At 42.0% G+C, this 23,186-nt stretch overlaps 2 protein-coding genes and 1 pseudogene across 2 annotated transcripts in view; 1 reads left to right on the top strand and 2 right to left on the bottom strand.

Annotated features, from left to right (window-relative positions):
• Positions 1 to 3,001: 3,001 nt before the first annotated feature.
• Positions 3,002 to 23,186, top strand: part of YPEL2 (yippee like 2) — an 85,332-nt gene continuing 65,147 nt past the window's right edge. The window contains exon 1 of the mRNA XM_059669820.1: positions 3,002 to 3,147. The gene's annotated coding sequence lies outside the window, so the exon portion shown is untranslated. The remainder of the gene's footprint in view (positions 3,148 to 23,186) is intronic.
• Positions 6,119 to 7,164, bottom strand: LOC132217839 (transmembrane protein 223-like). The gene has a single exon (XM_059668266.1). The coding sequence runs from the start codon at positions 7,162 to 7,164 to the stop codon at positions 6,613 to 6,615; it is 552 nt and encodes a 183-aa protein (XP_059524249.1). The 3' UTR covers positions 6,119 to 6,612.
• On the bottom strand, positions 22,415 to 22,496 carry LOC132219471 (small nucleolar RNA SNORA40; annotated as a pseudogene).

Below are 23,186 nucleotides of genomic sequence, written 5' to 3'. Positions count from 1 at the left end.
ACATTCTATTTGGAATCCTCTTCAGGTGTGTAACATGTCCTTTTTCTTTTTTGGGGGGGTTAAATATTAAAACTAGATTTATCAATTGTGAATTAAGACAAGATCCAAATAGTCATAGTTTTATGTTTCCTATAAAGAAATTTAAATTTTCCATTTTGGGCAATGACTGTTTGGGCCTACATGTAGATTTTCAGTAACATCTTGAATCCTAATTACATGAAACTGATGACAGTGCATATCATTTGTTAATACTTGTAGTATAAACTACCTGTTCCTGATCTTTAAGAATGTATTCTTCTGAGTATTAATGTGGAAATGAAGTTTTCCAAAGCACTAGCCATCACTTTCTCTGCTTTTCTGATGTGACCTCATGTAAATCTGTTTCTGATTTTATTGACTAATTTTCATGTTCTCTTTGGGAGATGAATGTAATCTGGATTAATAAGTATCTTTTACCTAGATCACATCTCTCATTTAGAGTTTGCCAGTTTACAGCTAAGAAGGATGACCAGACTCCCACTTATCCCTGGAAGATAAAGTAACATTTGCCTTTTCTGTTTATACTGAAATAAAGTTTTCCAAGAACAAAATAAGGGTCCTTCATTGTTTGTTTTTGTAGTTGTAAATTCACATATACTTTGTAGATTTTTCTTTTGCAGAATTTGATGAGGTGATGAATTGATGAGTAAATGCACCTGAGATTTCTCTCTAGAATAAAGAAAATGTGGATATACTTTTATGGTAAAGAAGTTGCTTCTTGGCATGTGAACAAATAACTTGGGCAGGTAATCCATTATATCAGTCATTTTCACTATAATTTATGATTGTAGTTGCTAGGGATCATATTTGATACAATTCTTTTTTTATTTCTTTTTACCAAATTTTGCTTTGTTATGATTTGGAGCAGTTTAATATTGTAGGGCCAGCATATATTTTATGTCAACCAATAGAAGATAAAGTACCCAGTGTGGTAAAGCTGTTTAGAAAGTCATGTTTTAGAAGTTTGATGATTGTATAGTCGAAGTGACTAAATCACTTAATTAAAGCATAGTAGCTTTAACGAGAGCGTTGATATTCACTATCAGAAAACATTTAAATACTGCTTTTTCTGATTGGGGTGTCATGTTTTAAAATAGGCTAAATAGCCCGGCCGGCCTGGCTCAGTGGTTTAGTGTCAACCTATGAACCAGGAGGTCACGATTTGATTCCCAATCAGGCACATGCCCAGATAGTGGGCTCTATTCCCAGTGTGGGTCGTGCAGGAGGCAGCCAATCAGTGATTCTCTCTCAGCATTGATGTTTCTATCTCTCCCTCTCCCTTCCTTTCTGAAATCAATAAAAATATATTTTATAAATAAACAAACAAACAAATAAATAAATAAAAATAGGCTAAATATCCTTTCATTTTGAGATAGCTATTGCTAGGCTTGGTGGACAGCATGGTGGGGAAGACCTTTCTGCTGAGATGCAGCTGGCACTAGATTTGACAGAATCAGCTACAGGTCTAGTGAGCATGATAGTAGTATCCCAGGTACATGGCCGTTGGCAGGCATTTCAGTAAGCAATTGGCATGAGGGAGTTTTAACATGAAGTAGTAAGAGCTTCTTTGTAGACTAAAGTCCTAGGCACGTTACCAAGGCCAAGCAGAACACCAGGTACCAACCAGAGCTAGCACCCCGGTCTTGGAAATAAGCTCATTTAGTAGAACTGAAGAACAAAGTGATAACACTGAACTAATTATAGCAGCAAATTGGTACTGAGTCCTAGAGAATATTACATCTCTAATTTCTGGCCAGGGCTGGTTCTAGAAATTGGGGATGGGGGGGGGGGGTGGTCTGACAACAGTGGACATCTAGAAACCACAACTGTAGAGAAGAATGGCAGCAGTGAATTGAGATAAAAGAACGTAAAATGTAAATCTTAGTATGTTGTGTGTTTTTTTTTTTTTTTTTTAAAGGCCCTAGCTGGGTAGTTCAGCTGGTTGAGTGTCATCCCGATACACCAAGGTTGCAGGTTTGATCCCTGGTCAGGGTACATACAAGGATCAACCAATGAATTCATAAATAAGTGAAACAACAAATTGATGTCTCCCCCCCCCCCCCCCCGACATCCCTCTCCCTTCCTCTCTCTCCATCAAATCAGTAAAAAGAAAATTTTTTTAATGGTCAAGAGAGACCCTGCAGTAGATACAAGTGCCAGTGGAAGAGTGCCAGGCTGAATAGTTTGCTCTGAGCTGAAAGTCTTATGACTTTAGCAGGTGTCTAAACTCAAGGCATTAAAAACAAGAACCAAAACTGTTAGGCAATAATATGACATAATCATTTCAGTAACAAGGAAAATATAAATAGCAGTCTGAGACCAGGCACCAAAACAAGGTCAGAGCTAAAACGGCCAGATCCAAGAGTCAGAGATCAGAATGCAGAGAGCAGTGGTGCCAGATGAGTACTAGAAATATCAGAGGGAACACTCTGTAAAGTACATGATTGTTTGACCACTATACACCTAAAACTAATACAAAATAATGTTGAATGTAAACTGTAATTGAAAAAAAAACTTACGTTGTACATCAACTGTAATTGAAAAAAATATTAAAGAAAAAATTTAAAAAAAATTTTTTTAAAGAAGGCTGAGAGCATACCAACACAATTCATAAAGCCACTAGTGATGTTAGTGGCTTTGGACTGTTCTGAATGCTAATTCAAGGCTTGAGATTCTGTATTTAAAATGAAATAAACTCAGTTGTGGTTTATTAAACCTCATCAACAAAAGAGTTGATAATTTAAATTAAGAGGAAAAGAAAAACTCACAAAGGAAATGAGTGCAGGGAAAAGAATGACAGAGTCAGTCCCTTGAATTTGCCCACAGCATCTTCAACCCCATGAAAGTAGAGAATTTGTGAGAGAACATGGTTATCAGCAGTGTCCAAAATAGGACATTGAGAAGGCAGGGCCTGGGAAAGGATGACTGCATTTGGTTTAGAAGGAGGCCTTCTTAACTGTGGTTCACTTATCTCTCTAGTTGATGGAAATGATACCAGATTGCAAAGGGCTGAAGAGGACTGAATAGTACTAAATGAGGCTAGTAAAAACCAGCCACTTATTCAAAGGAATTGGAGAACCAGAACATTTGAAAAGACAGCAGTATCAAGTGAGTTGTGCTCTAAATGGGGACTGGCTTATAAATGTGTGAAAATGAGGAGCTATTGGAGAGATATTGGAGAGAGAGGATATGTGAGGATCTCTTTTAAGACTGAATGGGTTGTATTTTTCAACAAATATTTATGAATGCCTGCCATGCCAGGCACCTGGCTTATAGCTGTGAACCATACAGAACAATTCCTGCGCTCCTTAGGGCTTTTGGTCTTGTTAGTAAGTAATTGAGCTGAGAAAAGGAGGAAGCAGTATCTTTTTTTCTTATATTCCAGGGTAGCATCCTATATAATAAAAGCTTAATATGCTAAGTGCCCGACCCTTTGTACGACCATTTGACCAGTCGCTATGACATGCACTGACCACCAGGGGGCAGATGCACCAACCAGTACGTTAGCTTGCTGCTGGGGTCCGGCCGGTCGGGACTGGATCAGACAGGCCAGACAGGCCCTGGAGCCCCCCTGCGGTCCCTCCCAGGCCCCGATCGTGCACCAGTGGGGTCCCTCAGCCTGGCCTGCACCCTCTTGCAGTCAGGAATCTCTCGTAGTCTAGGATACCTCGCTCCTTTCCACCTGATTGCTTGCTGCTCCTTAGTACTGCCACAGAGGCAGGAGAGGCAGGAGAGGCTCCCACCACTGCCACTGCGCTCGCCATCTGTGAGCCCAGCTTCTGGCTGAGTAGCGCTCTCCCTGTGGGAGCACACTGACCACCAGGGGGCAGACGCTAAACACAGGAGCTGCCCCCTGGTGGTCAGCGTGCATCATAGTGACCGGTTCTTCCACTGGTCTTTCCGCCATTCAGTTGATTTGCATGTTAGGGTTTTATTATATAGGATTATTGACTGTAGTCCCTATGCTGTACTTTTGATGTAATGCATTTTTAAAGATTGTTCTTGCTGCTGAGTAGAAATAGATTGGAAGGGGACAGGATGGAAATAGAGATAGGGCAGTGGAAGTGGAGATGGAGAGAGTGGCTGGATTTGAGATCTATTTTAGAGGTAGAACCAATGGACTTGGTGGGTAAAGGAAGAGGGAAAATTCTTAATTGGTAGGTTTGGCTTATACAACTGAATAGTTAGATGGTGGAGCCAGTTACTGAGATGAGAAAGAAATGTGTTTCTGGAGGGAATATGAAAAATTCCAATTCCAGTCACTCTTTGAAAAGCAATATCCAGACCCCATGTATGCATGCTTTAAGCTCTACCAAATAATGAGACAATTCTGACTCTACTTTGGAAAGAGGAATAAAGTTAACATGTATCCAGTATCTTTTGTATGCCAGGTATTATTACACCTATTATCTTATTTAATATTTACCACAGTCTTGTGAAATAAGTGATATTATCTCTGATTCATAGATTAGGAAATGGAAGCTCAGATGGGTTGGGTGACTCACACAGATTGCACAGCTAGTAAGGTGACAAACCTATTTATGCAAAACCTTGAACTTGGTCTTCGAATACCAAGTTCAAAGCTGTTTTCAAAACACAACACTGCTGTACCCAGGCTTGTTCTTTCTCCATGATCTTTGTCATTGAACTTCTTAAATATGATCATAGGAAGAGTGTGTTAAAAGAAATCCAATTATTTCTCACATGTCATTGTTTTCCCTTTTTTTCCAAATAAAACTTTTGATTAAACAAATTAATATTTAATATACATAAGTGCTGGGCCTCTCCCAACTATTGTATGGCGTTAAACAGAGGGTAGTTTTTTTCCCCCCACTTCCTTATTTTAATCATTTCACCATTTTATGAAAAAAAGAAATTTGAGTTTTAAAAACTCTGAAAATTTTACCTTTCTGTCTTCTGTGGTCTTTGAAGTCAAATATTAAAGTTTACCAACGATGAAACTATACTTCTGTATATTTAAGTAAAAGTTTGGATGAACTATTAACTTTTTACAGGCTCTTTCCCAACCCCATCTCCTTCATAGCTGATTCACTTCTCTTTTTCTTGGGATCCCTTTAGTCATCATGTTTAGGTCAGATGATTCCAAAGAAAAACACTTGGGTGGCTTTGCAAAATGTAACAGGATACACCCGGTCCTATTAATCACTAACAGCAATCACTAGCCTATCAAAAAGTTAGATAAATGATATCATCTTAGTAGAAAAATACCTCTTGGGTCAGATGGGAAATGCTGAGAACAACTATGGCAACATTTTTCTCAGGAAAACGTTGTCTTTTTCTAAATTAATCAGCTTTGGGAATAACTTCTCCCAAATAACTTATTTTTTGAAAATTACTAGAACTACCTCACATTCATTAGAATGACTACTATGAGAAAAATCCAGAAAATTACAGATGTTGACAAGGTTGTAGAGAAATTAAAACTCTTGTGCATTGTTGGTGGGAATGTAAAATAATATGACTTCTAAGAAAAAAGAGAATAGGGTGATTCCTCAAAGAATTTAAAATAGAATTACCATATGATTAGTAATTGGGTACATACACAAAAGAATTGAAAGCAGGGACTTTTCCAGTACACCAGGTTCGTAGCTTTATTCACAATAGTCAGGGAGGGAATATGAAAAATTCTAATTCCAGTCACTCTTTGAGTGTAAGCAACTCAAATGTCCATTGACAGATGAATGGACAAACAAAATGTGGTATACATGTAATGGAATATTATTCTTATACATGTGGAGTGTATAAAGCTGTGGTTGGACCCTACCATCAGGAATATATTTTAGTAGTGGTCCAAGGACAACCTCTAACTTGGCATCTTATGTTACTACCCTATTATTAATCTAAAAATTATAGTAAAAGTTGCCTTATGAGGACATATTTGTATAGTAAAGTATTCCTTCAATCAAAATTAAATAATTAGGTATCTTCTATGTGCCAGGCACTATTCCAGATGTTGGGGATTTAATAAGAAATAAGATGCAGTTTCTATATTCAAGGGATTGGTGGGGCATCCTTATTTAGAAGGCTTTTATTCTTACTGATTTTATTTTATTTTTTCACCTGAGGATTTGTTTTTATTGATTTTAGAGAAAGGGCAAGGGAGAGAAACATCAATGTGAGAGAAGTATCAGTTGCCTCCCATATGCACCCCAACCAGGGATGGAACTCACACCTGGGCATGTGCTCTGACTAGAATCGAACCCAAGATCCTTCCCTTTTTTTAAATATATCTTTATTGATTTGATTTCAATAAAGAAGGGAGAGAGAGAAACATCAAAATGAGAATCATTGATGGGCTGCCTCCTGCATGATCTGGGATGGAGCCTGCAACCTGGACATATGCCCTGATGGGGAATCCAACTGTGATCTCCTGGTTCATAGGTTGATGCTTAACCACTGAGCCACCAGCGTGCCCAAGATCTTTCCACGCACTGGGACAATGCTTCAACCCCACACTGGGCAGGACCTAAAGGTTGTTTTTATTCCCCTCCTGGAGGGGCGAGTGTCCCCAGGTGGTTTTTTCACAAGCTACGGTAGGCACCCACAGTGTTGTCAGAGTTTTGTGTTAGGAAAATACCCAGCTTTGTCCAAGAGGAAGTAGAAGCGTCGGCCTTTGACCTTTAGAGACACCATGGCAGGGGCCACGCAGGATACTTGGTTCAAGGGAACAGTGAATTGCGCACCTAAGCCAAAGGGGGCGTGAGTGGTGAGGGTCACCTGCTGCCCTCCACCTGCAGTATCACCGAACCAGAGCGGAGGGAGAAGTCCAGCGGCGAGGACCAGGGTACCGATGGCGCTGCAGCCCACGGCCAGGCCATAGCGCCAGAGCGCGGAGCGCACGTCCACACGGCCGGGGTCTGGGATCTCCGCATCCGGAAGCTGCGCGGGGACCCAGGGTCGGGCCAAAGCTGCGCCGGCCAGGGAGGCCCAGAAGACGGCCTCGCCAGCGCAGAAGAGCCCCAGAACCGCGAAAAAGCGGCCCGGCTCGTGCTCGAAGAACAGCACATCCCGCACCGGGGCCCAGTAGTGCAGGGTTCGGCGCGCGGGGAAGCCCCGCACCGCCAGGAGCAGCCCCACCAGCCACCGCCGCCCAGGTGTCGCCATCTCATTGATTTGAGAGAGAGAGGCAGGGAGAGAGAAAGAGAGAGAAACATTCATGTGAGAGAGAAACATCAATTAGTTGCCTTCATATGCACCCCGACTGGGGACCAAACCCAAAACCTGGGTACGTGCCCTGACTGGGAATTCAACCAGCAACCTTTTAGTGCACAGGACGATGCTCGACCAACTGAGCCACACTGGCCAGGGCTAGAAGGGTGTTTTTTTTAATATGGGGTTTTTTTTTTTGCTCTGCCGGCATGGCTCAGTGTTTGAGTATTGACTTATAAACTAGGAGGTCACGGTTTGATTCCCAGCCGGGGCATATGCCCAGGTTGCAGGCTCGATCCCCAGTGTGGGGTGGGCAGATCAATGGTTCTCTCTCATCATTACTGTTTCTATCCTTTCCTCTCTCTGAAATAAAAACATTAAAAGAAACGATTTTTTCTTTAAAAAGACATATATATATATATATATATATATATATTATATAAAATTGATTTCAGAGAGGAAGGGAGAGGGTGAGAGAGACAGAAACATCAATGGTGAAAGAGAATCATTGATTGGCTGCCTCCTGCAGGCCTCCTACTGGAGATGAGCCCACTACCTGGGCATGTGCCTAGACCAGGAATCGAACTGGTAACCTGGTTCATGGGTTGACGCTCAACCACTGAACCATGCCAACTGGGCAGGCATTTTTATATATAGTATTTCCTTCCTTGATTCTTACAGAAGTCTCATGAGGTAGCCACGAAGAGACAGAGGCTTGGAGAGGTCCAAGAATTGCCCAAGGTCTATGATCAAGTAAATCACAAAGTATCCAAACTGAGGTTTTCTGATGGCAAAATTCATATAGACAATGAAAATTAATATTTAACACATGAACTTGGAGAGAACGTGGAGATCTGACTTATTTCTCTGTATCCCTTCTTTTTTATGGTAGGCAAAGGGAAATTTTCATTCTAGCTGGTAGTGCATTTGTACTTAACATTTTGAAGAACCAGTAGTGTTCTGACTACTTATCTCTTGAGACTACTTAAGCAACAACCTTTAAAAGATCTTAAGTGATAGCATGAAAACTCTTAAGTGCTCTTGTTGGAATTTTTGTTCTTGTCATAAAAATACTATCCAGGAGAGCAGAGATTTCTTACATATTTCTTTTCTCTGCAATGCATAATGTAGGTATATAAATTGCACTTCCCTTTGGGGTAATGCAGTCACAAACAAAAAATGACTTTATTACACTGGGCTTCTGGAGTGTGAGAAGCTTGTCTTCACCTCTGCTATTTACCTTTTCCCCAACTTTGCAAAATGCACATAGGTACGTGGTAGATCCTCATTAAAACTTCAAGTTGAGCCGAAACCGGTTTGGCTCAGTGGATAGAGCGTCAGCCTGTGGACTGAAAGGTCCCAGGTTCGATTCCGGTCAAGGGCATGTACCTGGGTTGCAGGCACATCCCCAGTAGGAGATGTGCAGGAGGCAGCTGATCTATGTTTCTCTCTCATTGATGTTTCTAACTCTCTATCTCTCTCCCTTCCTCTCTGTAAAAAATCAATAAAATATATTTAAAAAAAAACAAACAAACAAACAAAAAAAAAACTTCAAGTTGAGGCAGCTCTCCCTGCTGGGAGCATGCCCTGGCCTTTCCCTTACCTCTCTCCCCACCCCCCACCCCTAGGGCGTTATCTTTACCTTTCTCTTTCCTAAGCTCCAAGGACCCTTCTGCCTCTGTAACTTGTTTCCTGAGCCCATTTCTTCTACCATTTACTTCTTCTAATGAGAAAAAAAACAAACAAAAATTCAAGTTGAAAAGGTTATAGAAACAACTTCAAGTTGAAAAGAGCAGAAAAAGAGAAACTGAGTTATGGAACCTCTTTTTTTATGACAACAACATTCTTCAGGGTTAATATTTCAGGTAATTTAGTTTAATATTTGCAAGTAGAAAAAAAAGCAAAGGGAGCTATGAACTTCTTTCAGTATTTAGTGAATTAAGATAAAATAGCATCCTTGTGTAAATAAGAGCATTTGGGTTTTGTGTTGTTCGGGTTGGTATTTTCTACACGCATAACCAGCCATCTTTGAAAAATGCTTCAAGGACAAAAGAGCTTTGCCTGCAGGAAGAGGAGATAAGGAGGCTGAGCTAGGTTGTAAACATGGGTTTGCTCCTACTGGCTGATGTTGAACAGCCCAGTAGCTGGAATCAGAAACAAACAAATCTTCCTGTGGAGCCTTCACTAAATAGTAGCCATACTTGCCCTTTGACTTAAGCACAGAGAGGGGGTGAGGGGCCACTGCATTCTGGAGTGCTCTGATCCTGAGGTGGAGCAGAGGTCTGGAGTGTTACTGCTGCAGTTTCCCCAAAGCAATTAGAGGCCAAGAACAAAATGGTTCTTTTTGTTCAATGCCGCAGCTTGAAGAAAACATGAGCTAGAGTAGCCAGCTTCCTTCATAAGTGTGTGCAGAGAGTTTATGCTCATGTATTCATTCAACAAATATCGAAGGCTCACAATGTGGAGGTTCTGAGGCTACTGTAGTGAAAGAGGCAGGCAAGCTCTCCATTCTGAAAGTTTCAATGCCACTGTATGTGGGCTGACTAAATCACCATTGCGTATCCCTGACTCTTTTATATTAACTCCCCATGGAAAGGGCCAGTGTAAGAGCAGAAAACCTGAACAGTATCTGATTCTAGATGATTAAATGGATTCGTATCCCTTTCCTTTCTTGGAAAGGTGATCTTTCTCCTTTCTATTGCCTGGAAAGAATGAATGCCGCCCTGACCGGTTTGGCTCAGTGGATAGAGTGTCGGCCTGTGGACTCAAGGGTCCTGGGTTCAATTTCTGTCAAGGGCATGTACCTTGGTTGCAGGCACATACCCAGTGGGGAGTGTGCAGGAGGCAGCTGATCGATGTTTCTCTCTCATCGATGTTTCTCTCTATCCCTGTCCCTTCCTCTCTGTAAAATCAATAAAACATATTAAAAAAAAAAAAAGAATGAATGCCAAGTGCTGCAGGTAAAAGCTTTATACACTTGCCTGGCTGGCATAGCTGAGCGGCAACCTGTGAACCAGGAGGTCCTGGGTTCGAGTCCCAGTCAAGGGCACATGCCCAGGTTGTGGGCTCTATCCCCAGTGTGGGGTGTGCAAGAGGCAGCAGCCAATCAGTGATTCTCTCTCATCACTGATGTTTCTATTTCTCCCTCTCCCTTCCACTCTGAAGTCAATATTCATTAACAACAACAACAAAAGCTGTATACACTCACATCATCCACCAGATTTGTTTCTGTGCTTTTCCATTTCTGGGATGTGCGCTCAATTGCATTTTGGAAATAAATTCCTTCGCCTGTTATTTCTACCTTGATACATCAGTGTGATATCGAGCAGGGAGTTGGCAAGCTTTTTCTGGAAAGGACTGGATAGACACTATTTTAGGCTTTGCAGGCTAGAAGGGCTCTTGTCACTACTACTCCACTCTGCTGTTACAACGCAAAGCAACCATAGCTCCTACCTAAATGGATAAGTGGGGCTATGTGGCAATAACACGCCAAAATTTGCATTCCATGTAATTTTCACATATAACAAATATTCCTCTTTTGATTTTCCCCCCAGCCATCCAGAAATGTGAAAACCATTCTCAGCTTGTGGGCCATGAGTCATGATTTGCCAATGCTGTGGCTGTCATCCCCATGTGAGCAGTCACATCAGCTTGGTTCTGGTGAGCCTGTTGCAAGCTCGAGTCCCACCCTCGGTTCTTGCCAGTGACTCGAATATGTCACCAGAAGCCATTGAAAGGCGCCACTTCTCATGCTTTCTGATGATTGATCCCTCTTTTTCTGTCACTTGAAAGTTTGTTTTTTTTAAAATCTTTATTGTTGAAAGTATTACATAGTTCTTCCCCCCCCCCCCCCAACCTCTTCCAGCCCACTCCCATCCTTCCCCTTGCCCCCTGAAAGTTCTTTAATTCCATTTTTTCAGAGGAGGGCGACGCAAATTACAGTGTGCTCTCCTCACTCCCTCAGTAAGGCAACAACACCAGAAATCTATGGGGTTTTGTTGTTATGTAGGAAAACCTACTTGTAAGCATTTTCGGATAAATCTCTGAGAGAGCAAAACAGCTGTGTTGTGCATATTTAATGTCAACCTTGCACTTTTTATTGACCAGGATGATTTCATTCAGTCCCCTCGGGTTTGCTTTGTGCTCTGAAATCCGAGGAGCACTTTTGTTTCCTGTTGAGGTCCTTCCTGAGCCCCGTAAGGCCCAGAGCTCTCCGTTCACCTTCACTGAGCTTTACAGATAGCTTTGAGGTGTGCTCTAATGAGAAGGCATTTGTTTTCTGACCTAGATTCCCTTGCCTCTTTCACACCTCTTAATTCCCTGCTTTTGAAATGCCTTTGTTTTGAGGTGAACAACTGGCTAGTGGGGGATTTGTAAAGTGTATAGAGCCCTTGGAGGAGATTTTATAAACAAAGGCACTCTTTGTCAGCTATCATTGTAAACTGGCTTAAATCCCTCCAGAAGAAATTATTTTTTATTACAGGTATCAGTAGGTGCAAGGCTGTTCCAGCAAAGCTCTGTCACATGGACTGTTTCCTAAACTTGATGTTACCGTAATGCGGTTTAAAGGAGTAAACCCCTGGCAGATTCTCTGTGTGATCAGTTTTACCAAAAAGTTTGTACAGAAGACTGGGTTCAATTCCACCCTACTTGAGCCTGAAAGCCTGGACTCATGCGTGATAATCTCTTTTTCTTATACCCCAGTCTCATCTAAGAACCCTGTCAGGGCTGCCTTCACAATGATTCCAGAGCCAGACCCCTTACTTCCGCAGTGCTGTAATCCTGACCCAAGCCCACGCCGTGTCTCTCCTGGGTCACTCCCCCTGCCTCTTCCCTGCTTTGCTTCCCTGGCTCTTCTGGCTTTTTCCCCTTCCTTCCTTCCTTCCTTCCTTCCTTCCTTCCTTCCTTCCTTCCTTCCTTCCTTCCTTCCTTCCTTCCTTCCTTCCTTCCTTCCTTTCTCCCTCCCTCCCTCCCTCCCTCCCTCCCTTCCTTCCTTCCTTTAAATATTTTTATTAATTTCAAAGAGGAAAGGAGAGGGAGAGAGAGAAACACCAATGATGAGAAAGAATCATCGATCGGCTGCCTCCTATACTACCCCTACTGGGGATGGAGCCCGCAACCCAAGCACATGCCCTGATGGGGAATCAAACCGTGACCTTTGTTCATATGTCAATGCTCAGCCACTGAGCCACGCTGGCTGGGCCAGGCTTTTCTTAGCAGAGCAGCCAAAAGGATGCAGTTATAAACCTCAGTCAGATTGTGTCTGTCTTCTCAACACCCTCCAATGACTTCTTCTCTATCTCAGTATAAAAGGCCTGCTGGTGGCCTAGCCGGTGTGGCTCAGTGGTTGAGGTTCTATCTATGAACCAGGAGGTCACAGTTCGATTTCAGGCCACATGCCTGGGTTGTGGGCTTGGGCTTAATCCCCAGTGTGGGGCATGTAGAAGGTAGCCAATCAATGATTCTCTCTCATTATTGATGTTTCTCTCTTTCTCTCTCTCTCCCTTTCTGAAATCAATAAAAAATACATTTTTCAAAAAAAAAAAAAAAAAAGGCCTTTCGATGGCTTACTTTATCCTTTGCCCCAGCTCTCCACTTCTCTTCTCTTACCCTGTCTCCTATCACCCTCCCCATTGTTTACTCAATTCCAGCCATACTGGCCTCTTTGCTTCTCAAACAACACGTGTCTGCCTTGAGGCCTTTGTACTTCTCTTTCAGAGGCAAAGTGTTCCAAGCAGAGCACACTTCCATGAGGTCTCTGATTAGAAGTCACTTCGCAAACATAGAAGTCTACAGTGAAAAAGACAGTTGCAACCACGTGATAGCAGAGATGTGGCTCAATTGGTTGGGTGTTGTCCCATGTACTGAAAAGTTGCTGATTTGAATCCCAGTCAGGGCATATGCCTGGGTTGCAGACTCGATCCCAGGTAGGGTGTGCTAGAGGCAGCCAATTGATGTTCTGCTCTCACATCAATGTTTCTCTCTTCACTTCTCTTCCTCTCTCTCTAAAATCAATTTTTAAAAATTTATCAAGTTGTACATAGTTATACACTTTACCTGTTATTCTATATAATAAAAAGCTAATATGCAAATTGACTGAATGTCGGAACAACTGGTGGCTATGATGCGCACTGACCACCAGAGGACAGATGCTCAATGCAGGAGATGCCCCCTGGTGGTCAGTGCGCTCCCACAGGGGGAGTGCCGCTCAGCCAGAAGCCAGGGTCATGGTGCAGCGGCGGTGGCAGGAGCCTCTCCTGCCTCTGTGGCAGTGCTAAGGACCCCTCGGCAGACATCCCCCGAGGGGTCCTGGACTTAAGAGGGTGCAGGCCGGGCTGAGGGATCCCCTGTTTCCCCAGTGCACAAATGTTGTGCACCGGGCCTCTAGTATCTTGATAATTAAGGAAAAAAAATAAAACAAATTCACTTACTAAAATAGCCCTTTCTACCTTCTCATCACTTCTCCCCATATTTGTTTTATTTTTGTCCATAGCACATGTCACCAGCTGGCATATTTTGTATATACTTATACATTTGCTTATTCATTATCTGTCTCTCTCACTAGACTGTGAGCTCCACAAGAGCAAGGACCTTGTTTTGTTTACTGCTGTATCTCAGAACTTAGAACAATGCTTGGCACAGAGAAGGTTTCAATAAAGATTTATTCGATAAATGAATTACTATATTGCAGCCTTCGGCTCTGGATATACCTACAAATCAATTTTTGTCCGGAACATGAGTTACTCCTCTTTCCTGATAATCAGCACTATTTAAATGGTGCAGTGTTTTACTGATGACAGATGCAAGATGGGTTTGGGGACAATGTCAGTCTTTGGGTTGAGTTGCAGGCACTGAGATTTTTACTGACAAAGACATAATTTGGTTGACTTCTGGGCCCAAACCTAAGAAGGTAGAAGAGTGGGGATGTCGGTTCATATTTCTCATTCTCCCAAGGTTTTTGAGTTGTTCAGTTTTATTTCCTCAGAAGCTAGAAGAGGAAAATGAATAAGCCATTATCTCTGTGAGCTAAATGCTTGTGCTATCATCAAGATCTTTGACCCTGGAATCAGATGGAAAGAAGCAAATCTCAGGACATGTGATACAGTGAAATGGACAGGGTGGAGGAGCTGGTCTCTCCAGATCTAAAATGCTCTTGGCAGGATAAAGAATATACAACAACAACAACAAAAAATTGTCTTAAGGTAGAATTTAAGTACAAGAATATAGACCTGAAAAAGAAAATGGGTAGTAGATTCTGAGAAGTCCCAAAGCATGAAAACAGTGATGAGTAAAAATGCAAATTTCTCAACTGTGAACTCAATCAAGGTAGGAGCTGCACAATTGGAAATAAGACTTCTTGAGTGACTACTCTGTAGTTGGCATTAAAATAGTTTTTCTCATTTAGTCCTCACTGCAGGTACTTAGGTGGGTATTATTGGCCTCATTATTTTATTAGCGGTCAGGAAATTGAGACTCAAAAGGCTACAGCCAAAAAAAAAAGGCTACAGCCCCAGCCGATATGGCACAGTTGGTTGAGTGTCGTATTCCAGGTTGGGGCACATGCCCAGGTTGCGGCCTCAATCTCCAGTAGGGGGCGTACAGGAGACAGCTGGTCAGATGTTTCTCCCTCTTCCATCTCTCTCTCTCTCTCTCTCTCTCTCTCTCTCTCTCTCTCTCTCTCTCTATATATATATATATATATATATATATATATATATATATATATATATTTATTTATTTATTTAAAGGCTATAAACCTTGTTCATAGATGATAAAAGACCTGGGATTCCTGCCTACGTCTGATTTTAAGGCCAAGATTCCCTCCCTATGTGGTGATAACTCCCTCCCCTGAATGCCTACTGTTATTATCTGTGCCATTTATCACAGCACATTTTACTGTTTTATTACTTATTTGATCTTATCACTCTGCTGCCTGTGGGTTAAGGTCCAATGGCAGGCTTTGCTCCCTACAGCATGCAATGCTCTTCACAGTCTGGCTGCCACCATCTCTCCAGCCTTCTCTCTTCCCATTCCAAGCCATCCCTGGTGCCAGAATGATTCTGTCAAAAACTAATTCTGATAAAAACTCCTGCTTTAAAACCTTTGCTGACCCTGTTACTTTTATGATAAAGTTCAAACCTTTTGCATGTTATACACATACACTCATCTTTCCAGAAGCCACCCCCATTCCAAATACCCAAAACTTGAGCTACACCAAACAAATGCACTGTTCTCTGTGCAGAACATACTATTCAGTGCCTCCCTAGCAATTCCCATTTGCCTTGTGTCAGCCCTTCACACAGAACTGTCCAGTTTCCTATCCTTGAACATGAGGTGTTTCTGCTCGATGGGATGCACCTTCTCCTTTCTTTCCTGGAGAACCCTTGTCACTGACTAATATTATCTCCTTGGTGCAGCCTTATTGACCTTCCTTGTGGCATTTTATTGCCCTGCTTTAAATTATTTAGATCATCTATTTATCTTTCCGAAGAGTATCAGTTCCCCAAGGACAAAAAGAAATAGACACACTCATCCATGTGTCTTCAGAGCCTGGCATACAGCATATGCTCAATAGATGTTGTGATGAATAAATTAATAATCCGTCTACAAGGCTAGTATATTCCTCTGCTATATTACACAATTTTTACATTAATTTATATCCCCAATGCCTGACAATAACCAGTGAAATCAATAAAAATATATGTTTAAAAAGACCTTTCTCTGCACCCTTTCACCAACACAATCAAAAGAAAAATGTCACTGATTAATATTAACAAGAAATTTGGGTGACAAAACCACCATATACTACTCAGGAATACAAAGAAATACCTGAATAAGTAGAGAAGTAAACCATATTTCTGAAGGAGAATTTTAATTAGTATTAATATTGGTATCACATTAACTCTTAGTGTGAATTAGTTCCCATCAAATCCTCAAAAGCAGATGTATTTATTTTTAAATATATTTTATTGATTTTTTACAGAGAGGAAGGGAGAAGGATAGAGAGTTAGAATCTATGAGAGAGAAACATCGATCAGCTGCCTCTTGTGCATCCCCTACTGGGGATGTGCCCACAACCAAGGTACGTGCCCTTGACCGGAATCGAACCTGGGACCCTTGAGTCCGCAGGCCGAAGCCCTATCCACTGAGCCAAACCAGTTAGGGCTTGGTTTGTTTTTATTTGAGTTTTGAAACAAATGACTTAGGAAAGTTTATCTGTGGTGCTTATAATTCTTTTTTCTTTATATTTAAATTTTTCATAATTATGGGTAATAAAATTTATTTGGAAGAATGAGCAGGCAAGACTAGCAAGGAAAGTGTTACAAATAAATAGTAGGTATTGGTGTGGGCTTGCCCTATCAAATTTAAAATGCTATTTTATTTTATATGAATTTTAAAAAATTTTTTAATTAGTTGCCCGGCTGGCGTGGCTCAGTGGTTGAGCATCAACCTACGGACCAGGAGGTCACGGTTCGATTCCCTGTCAGGGCACATGCTCAGGTTGCAGGCTTGATCCCCAGTGTGGGGTGTGCAGGAGGCAGCCAATCAGTGATTCTCATCATTGATGTTTCTATCTCCCTCTCCCTCTGTGAAATCAATAAAAATATATGTTTAAAATTTTTGTTCTCAATTAGTTGACATTCAGTATTATATTAGTTTCAGATGTACAGCATAGTGGTTAGAGATTTATATAACTTACAAAGTGATCCCCCTATAAGCCTAGTACCCAACTGACACCACACAGTTATTACAATATTATTGACTATACTCCCTATGCTGAACTTTACCTCCCCATGACTATTATGCAAATACCAATTTGTACTTCTTAATCCCTTCACCTTTTTCACCCAGCCCCCGATGCCAATGCTATTTTAATAATCAAAGCTAAAACAGAAACCAACACAGATCAATGGGATACAAACAGGTATCCTTGGAACTGATTTTTGGATAAATAAGTCCATGACATTTTCCCTGAATTCATTAAACAAACATTTATACAAAGATTACTATATGCCAAGCACTGCTCTAGATTCTTTACAAATATTAACTCATTTATAATTTAACTCAGTTAATTAAGAATGGATCTCTGATGCCAAACTGCCTGTGTCAGATTGAGTCTCTACCGTTTATTAGCTGTGTAACCTTGGGTAATTTACTGAACCTCTCCATGCCTATTTTCTTAGGTGTAAAATGTGAATAATAACAGTTATCTTATAGGGTTTTTAAAGGAGTAAATTAATATTTCATAAAGGCTACATCACAGTAGATAAGAAATTATATAATCAGGTATGTGTAGCAAATTGTATAAAAATACCTAGTTGGGTTTTACCTCACACCATATAACGAAAATAAATTCTAGAATTTAAAGAAGTATATCTAAAACTATTGAAACAATGTTAGAAAAACTACTGAAACCATAGGAAAATGGCTATACTGTGGTTCATCTACATTGTGAAATATAATATAGACATTTAAAAAGATAATGGAAAAAATTTTAAATGAAAAGATAATAGAGACTCTAGGAATATAAAAACATTTCAGATACAACATTCATTGAAAAAAGTAGAGTATGAAGTGGTTATATTCATTGATTGCAACAACATAAAATATATAGGAATGCAATTGAAATAGTTGTGGATCATGGTTGTAATGGGCGTGGCTGCAGCTTTCTCCTCAAACTTATTTTTAGTTTAATTGATTTATATCATAAAAATCATCTGAAAAATGTATTACTTATTCCCTTTCTCAAAACACTGGCCCCGATTCAGTTCTTTTTCTACCTGCACCTCTTCTGCTCAGAACAGCTTCCCATTTACCAATTTCTTCTGTTTTGCTCCACAGCATGAGCTTTTGCCGTTCGTATTCATGTGCCCAATGTTGGCCCCAACAGAAACTGCACATTTCCAGAAATCACTTCGCCATTTCTTCTATCTCTGCTGTGGTCAGTAGCGTTGAGCTGCACATTTTATTGAAGAATTTGTCCTCTCTTTTTACAAAACAGGGTCTCTCTCTCTTTCTTCCTCTCCCCTCCCCTCCCTTTTAATAGTGTTTGTTTGAGCATGACCATAGCCTTTATACACTCACAGGGCTTCTTTTTAAAAATATATATATTTTATTGATTTTTTTACAGAGGAAGGGAGAGGGATAGAGAGTTAGAAACATCAATCAGCTGCCTCCTGCACACCCTCCACTGGGGATGTGCCCGCAACCAAGGTACATGCCCTTGACTGGAATTGAACCTGGGACCCTCAGTCCGCAGGCCGATGCTCTATCCACTGAGCCAAACCAGTTAGGTCTGGCCACAGGGCTTCTTAACCTCAGCATTATTGATGTGTCAATTCAAATCATTCTTTGTTTGTATGTGTTCTGTGCTTTTAGCAACATCCCTGGCCTCTTCTTACTAAATGTCAGTAGCATCGCCTCCCCCAAACGTGGCAATCAGAGATAGCTCCAGATACTGCTGAATATTCCCTGGGGTTGGGAGCAAAATCATCCCAGTTTGAGAACCACTGGACTGAAGGAATGCCCGTGGCACAAGGCAAGAGCCCGCAACTGGCTGGTTATGCCCTTGTTTAACCACTAGAGGTCTCCCTACACCCTGTTATGGTTCTAATCTGGACACTAGTACAGGGCTATGGAAATCACCAAATAGGTTCATGGTCGTGCCTTGGTGTGCGTTGACAGCAAAAGGTTTACAAACTAAAGCTTTTGGACAATCTCCAAATCTGCAGAAGCATTCCAATCAAATGATATTCCACTGTCAAGCGGGGGGGGGGGGGGGGGCGCATGACTCCCCCAGTGTGGGCTGTACACAGTGACTTCCTGCTAAAACGTCAGTATGGAAAGGGGAGTAACCACAGTGGAGAAACCTAAGGGGACCTCAGCCGGATGATTAAAGTCAGCAGCACTAATAAATCAAATAGCATGTGCCGATGATATGATGTGATGAAAATGGCACCTTACCTCGGTGATCCTCCTCCCCAAACCACATAAACCCAGTCTAATCATGAGAAAAGCATCAGACAAATTGCAATAGAGGGGCATCCTACAAACACCTGACCAGAACACCTCAAAACTGTCCAGGTCATTAAAAATAAGGGAAGTCTGCCAGGTAGCTCAGTTAATGTTTTCTCTATACGCTAAGGTTGTGGGTTTGATCCCCAGTCAGGGCACATACAAGAATCAACTAATCCAGTGGTCGGCAAACTGTGGCTCGTGAGACACATGCGGCTCTTTGGCCCCTTGAGTGTGGCCACGAAGTTTCAATCGCACTGTACGTACGTACATGCGCGCCCGCACATGGTATTTTGTGGCAGAGCCACACTCAAGGGGCCGCAGTTTGCCGACCAATGAACTAATCTATCTATATAAGAGGCTAAGTGTCCGTCCGTCTGACTGGTAGCTATGATGCGCACTAACCACCAAGGGGCAGTCACTCAACGCAGGAGCTACCATGACGTGCACTGGCCATTTAAAAATAAATGGCACCATGGACCTGGCGCCAACAAACCAACACTCAGCTTCCCCCAAGTGGGACACAGGCCTCACCACCACCCCAGAGTGACACCCCACCAAGTCACAGCCAATGCTGCCAAGACCCCATGGTGCAAAATGTGGCCCATAGCCCTGGCCAGTTTGGCTCAGTGGATAGAGCGTCGGCCTGCAGACCGAAAGGTCCCAGGTTCAATTCCGGTCAAGGGCATGTACCTTGGTTGCGGGCACATCCCTGGTAGGGAGTGTGCAGGAAGCAGCTTAATCTCCTTCTCCCTTCCTCTCTATATAAAAAAAAAAAAAATCAATAAAATATATATTTTTTAAAATGTGGCCCACAGCCCAGCCCAGCCCGGAAACAATCACTGTGGGCGCTGGGTAATGATGTCACGTAGCAACACCTGGCTTCCTCTCCCTAGCAACTAGCCTTCTTGGAGTTTCTTCAGCCCAGGAACCCAACTTGCTTTATAGCCAGGTGCAAACATTTTACAGTTTAACCAAATGTTTGTGAAGTGTTTTCCCGTGCCTCATCTCATTTGATCCTCACAGAAGTCCTGGAGTAGGTAGATAGGAGACTCGGTAGAATCCTATTTTCTTTTCATTAGCAAGAATCAAATAGCGATATTAAATATTTCTTCTAATTAATTTCCTTTCAATGTGCACAAATCTGTGCACCAGGACACTAGTGAATGCATAAATAAGTGGAACAACAAATCGATGTGGTTTTTCCCCCTCTCTCTCTAAAAAAAGGAAATGAATCAATCAACACTGTAAATGGTGAATTTGCTATGCTTCTGATTTCTGATCTAGATGAAATCATTTGGTGACTGTAATGAGAAATGCCGCCAGCACAAACCAGTGAAGCACCTCACCTATGCAGTAGTATCAGGTACGAAAGGCAGAGATTGAGACCAAAGAAAACTTAATGGAATAAAGGAGCCCAGCTACATTTAAGAAAAAAAAAAATTCTTAGAGATTTGTTCACAAGTAGGAAACTGTGGCATGATTATATAATGAGAACATCAACTGTTGTATCTCTTTGATGCCCCTTTGAAGGTGGCACTATATTTTTGTTCTATATTCAGATGAGGAAAACTGAGTCTCAAAGAGGTTATATATGTACCTAAGATCATAGAGCTAATAATTCACATTCTTACGTCTGATTTTTAAACCCTTGCTCTTCATTCCTATGGGATATTCCTCCTCCGTGTGACAGCCGAGGTTATTTACTGTTGCTGTAGAGCAGTGGTTCTCAACCTTCCCAATGCCGCGACCCTTTAATGCAGTTCCTCATGTTGTGGTGACCCCCAACCATAAAATTATTTTCGTTGCTACTTCATAACTGTAATTTTGCTACTGTTATGAATCATAATGTAAATATCTGATATGCAGGATGTATTTTCATTGTTACAAATTGAACATAATTAAAGCATAGTGATTAATCACAAAAACAATATGTAATTATACATGTGCTTTCCGATGGTCTTAGGCGACCCCTGTGAAAGGGTCGTTTGACCCCCAAAGGGGTCGCGACCCACAGGTTGAGAACCGCTGCTGTAGAGTATGCGGTTATATAATTTTAAAAGTTGCTGAACAAAAAACAGAAGTCCAGGTCCTCAGTGGGCTCAGGATACCAACGTCCTTACCAGAAAACAGTGGCTAATAATACCTGTCCCGCTTGCCTCACTGGATTATTTTAAGAGTCAAATGTAAGAATATGTGAGAAAATGTCTTGCTGCCTGTGAAGTGTGGCATTGTATCCTTAACACCGTTCTTTGCAGTTTTTTTGCAAATATGTCTAAGCTAATTGCCAAAGGTGTGGAGATGCTTGAGGGGAGCTTAGAAGGGAATTATGCCAGCTTCCCATCCTCTCTTTTAACATAAGACCCCAAGTCTGTGGTCTTCATTGCGACTGCAAATATGATCTGGGGAGCTTTTAAAGGCATCCGTGCCCAGATTCCACCCCAGACCAATTAAATCACAATAGGTAGGAGCAGGGACACAGGCATCGCTACTTTTATAAAGCTCTCCAGATGATTCTAATCTGCAACTAAGGCTGACAACGGCCGTCCTAATTGATCTGAGGTCAGCCCAGTTCCCTGGATACCCTTCCTGCATGGGCTGCTCCTCACTCCTAGAAATTACTGGAGCTGGAGTATTGCCATCAGGCAGTGAGGCTAAAAGAAAAGTCTGGTCATCCAAGCTGCTAGGACAGCTGACGGTATTGTCATTGACTAAAGAAAATGGGTCTGTTTCCGTTTTATTCAAAGAAGGAAGAGTCCAGCCACAGGAGAGAGAATGCCAAAGAGGCTGGCTGTGCAGTGATTCAGCACTCAGCCACAGTAGTAAGCCAGGATGGCAGACCCAAACCTCTGTTAACACAGCTCTGTAGGTCAGTTCATCAGTGTCGTCTGAAGCGCCTTTGTTGAGAGGCTGAGCCTTGGTGCCTGGCAGACCAAAGCAACAATCAGCTAATGAGTTGGTGAGTTCACACTGTTCAAAAATGGAGGCCATGGCCCTGGCTGGTGTGGCTCAGATGGTTGGGCATTGTCGTATACACAGAAAGGTTGCTGGTTTGATTCCGGTGTGGGCACATGCCCAGTTGCTGGCTCAATCTCCGGTAGGGGTGTGCAGGAGGCAGCCCTTCAATGTTTCTCTCTCGTTCCCTCTCCCTTCCTCTCTCTAAAAATCAGTAAACTATTATTTTTTTTATTATGTTCCTTCTTATATGTATCAAAACTCATACTGAGCAATGAGTTCTGGGTTGCAAAAGAGTAAACTATTATTTAAAAACAAAACAAAGGAGAAACCAAGATGGCGACATAGGTTAACGCCGGAGATTGCTGCCTCGAATAACCACTTCAGAGATATAACTAAAGGACAGAACAGACATCATCCAGAACCACAGGAAGGCTGGCTGAGTGGAAATTCTACAACTAGGAGGAAAGAGAATATCATACCCAGACTCAGAGGAGGCGCAGTGCTGAAGTGAAATACTCAGGGTGCGGAGTGCGCGAGGAGGGCTAGATTAGCACCGCCCTAGAGATCCAGCACAGAAGCTCTCCCACTGCAGACACAGCTGACTCTCATAGCCAGTTAGCCTGGAGGTCAAATCACCCCTGGTATTACCGACAACAATCAAGGCTTAACTACAAGACTGCGCACAAAGACCACTAGGGGGTGCACCAAGAAAAGATAAAAAAATGCAGAGACAAAGAAACAGGACGCAAATGTCAGAAATGGAAGATATAGAGCTCAAAACCACACTTTTAAGGTCTCTCAAGAACTATCTAGAAGCTGCCGATAAACTTAGTAAGGCCCTCTCGAAGACTGGTGAGACCGCCGATAAATGTAGTGAGATCCTCAAGAAATCTAATGAGACCCTCGATGTTGTGATAAAGAACCAACTAGAAATTAAGCATACACTGACTGAAATAAAGAATATTATACAGACACCCAACAGCAGACCAGAGGAGCGCAAGAAT

This window comes from Myotis daubentonii, chromosome 16 (genome assembly GCF_963259705.1).
Source record: "Myotis daubentonii chromosome 16, mMyoDau2.1, whole genome shotgun sequence".
Taxonomy (NCBI): domain Eukaryota; kingdom Metazoa; phylum Chordata; class Mammalia; order Chiroptera; family Vespertilionidae; genus Myotis; species Myotis daubentonii.
The sequence above is the reverse complement of the archived record's forward strand: the minus strand, read 5'-3'. Positions and strand labels throughout refer to the sequence as shown.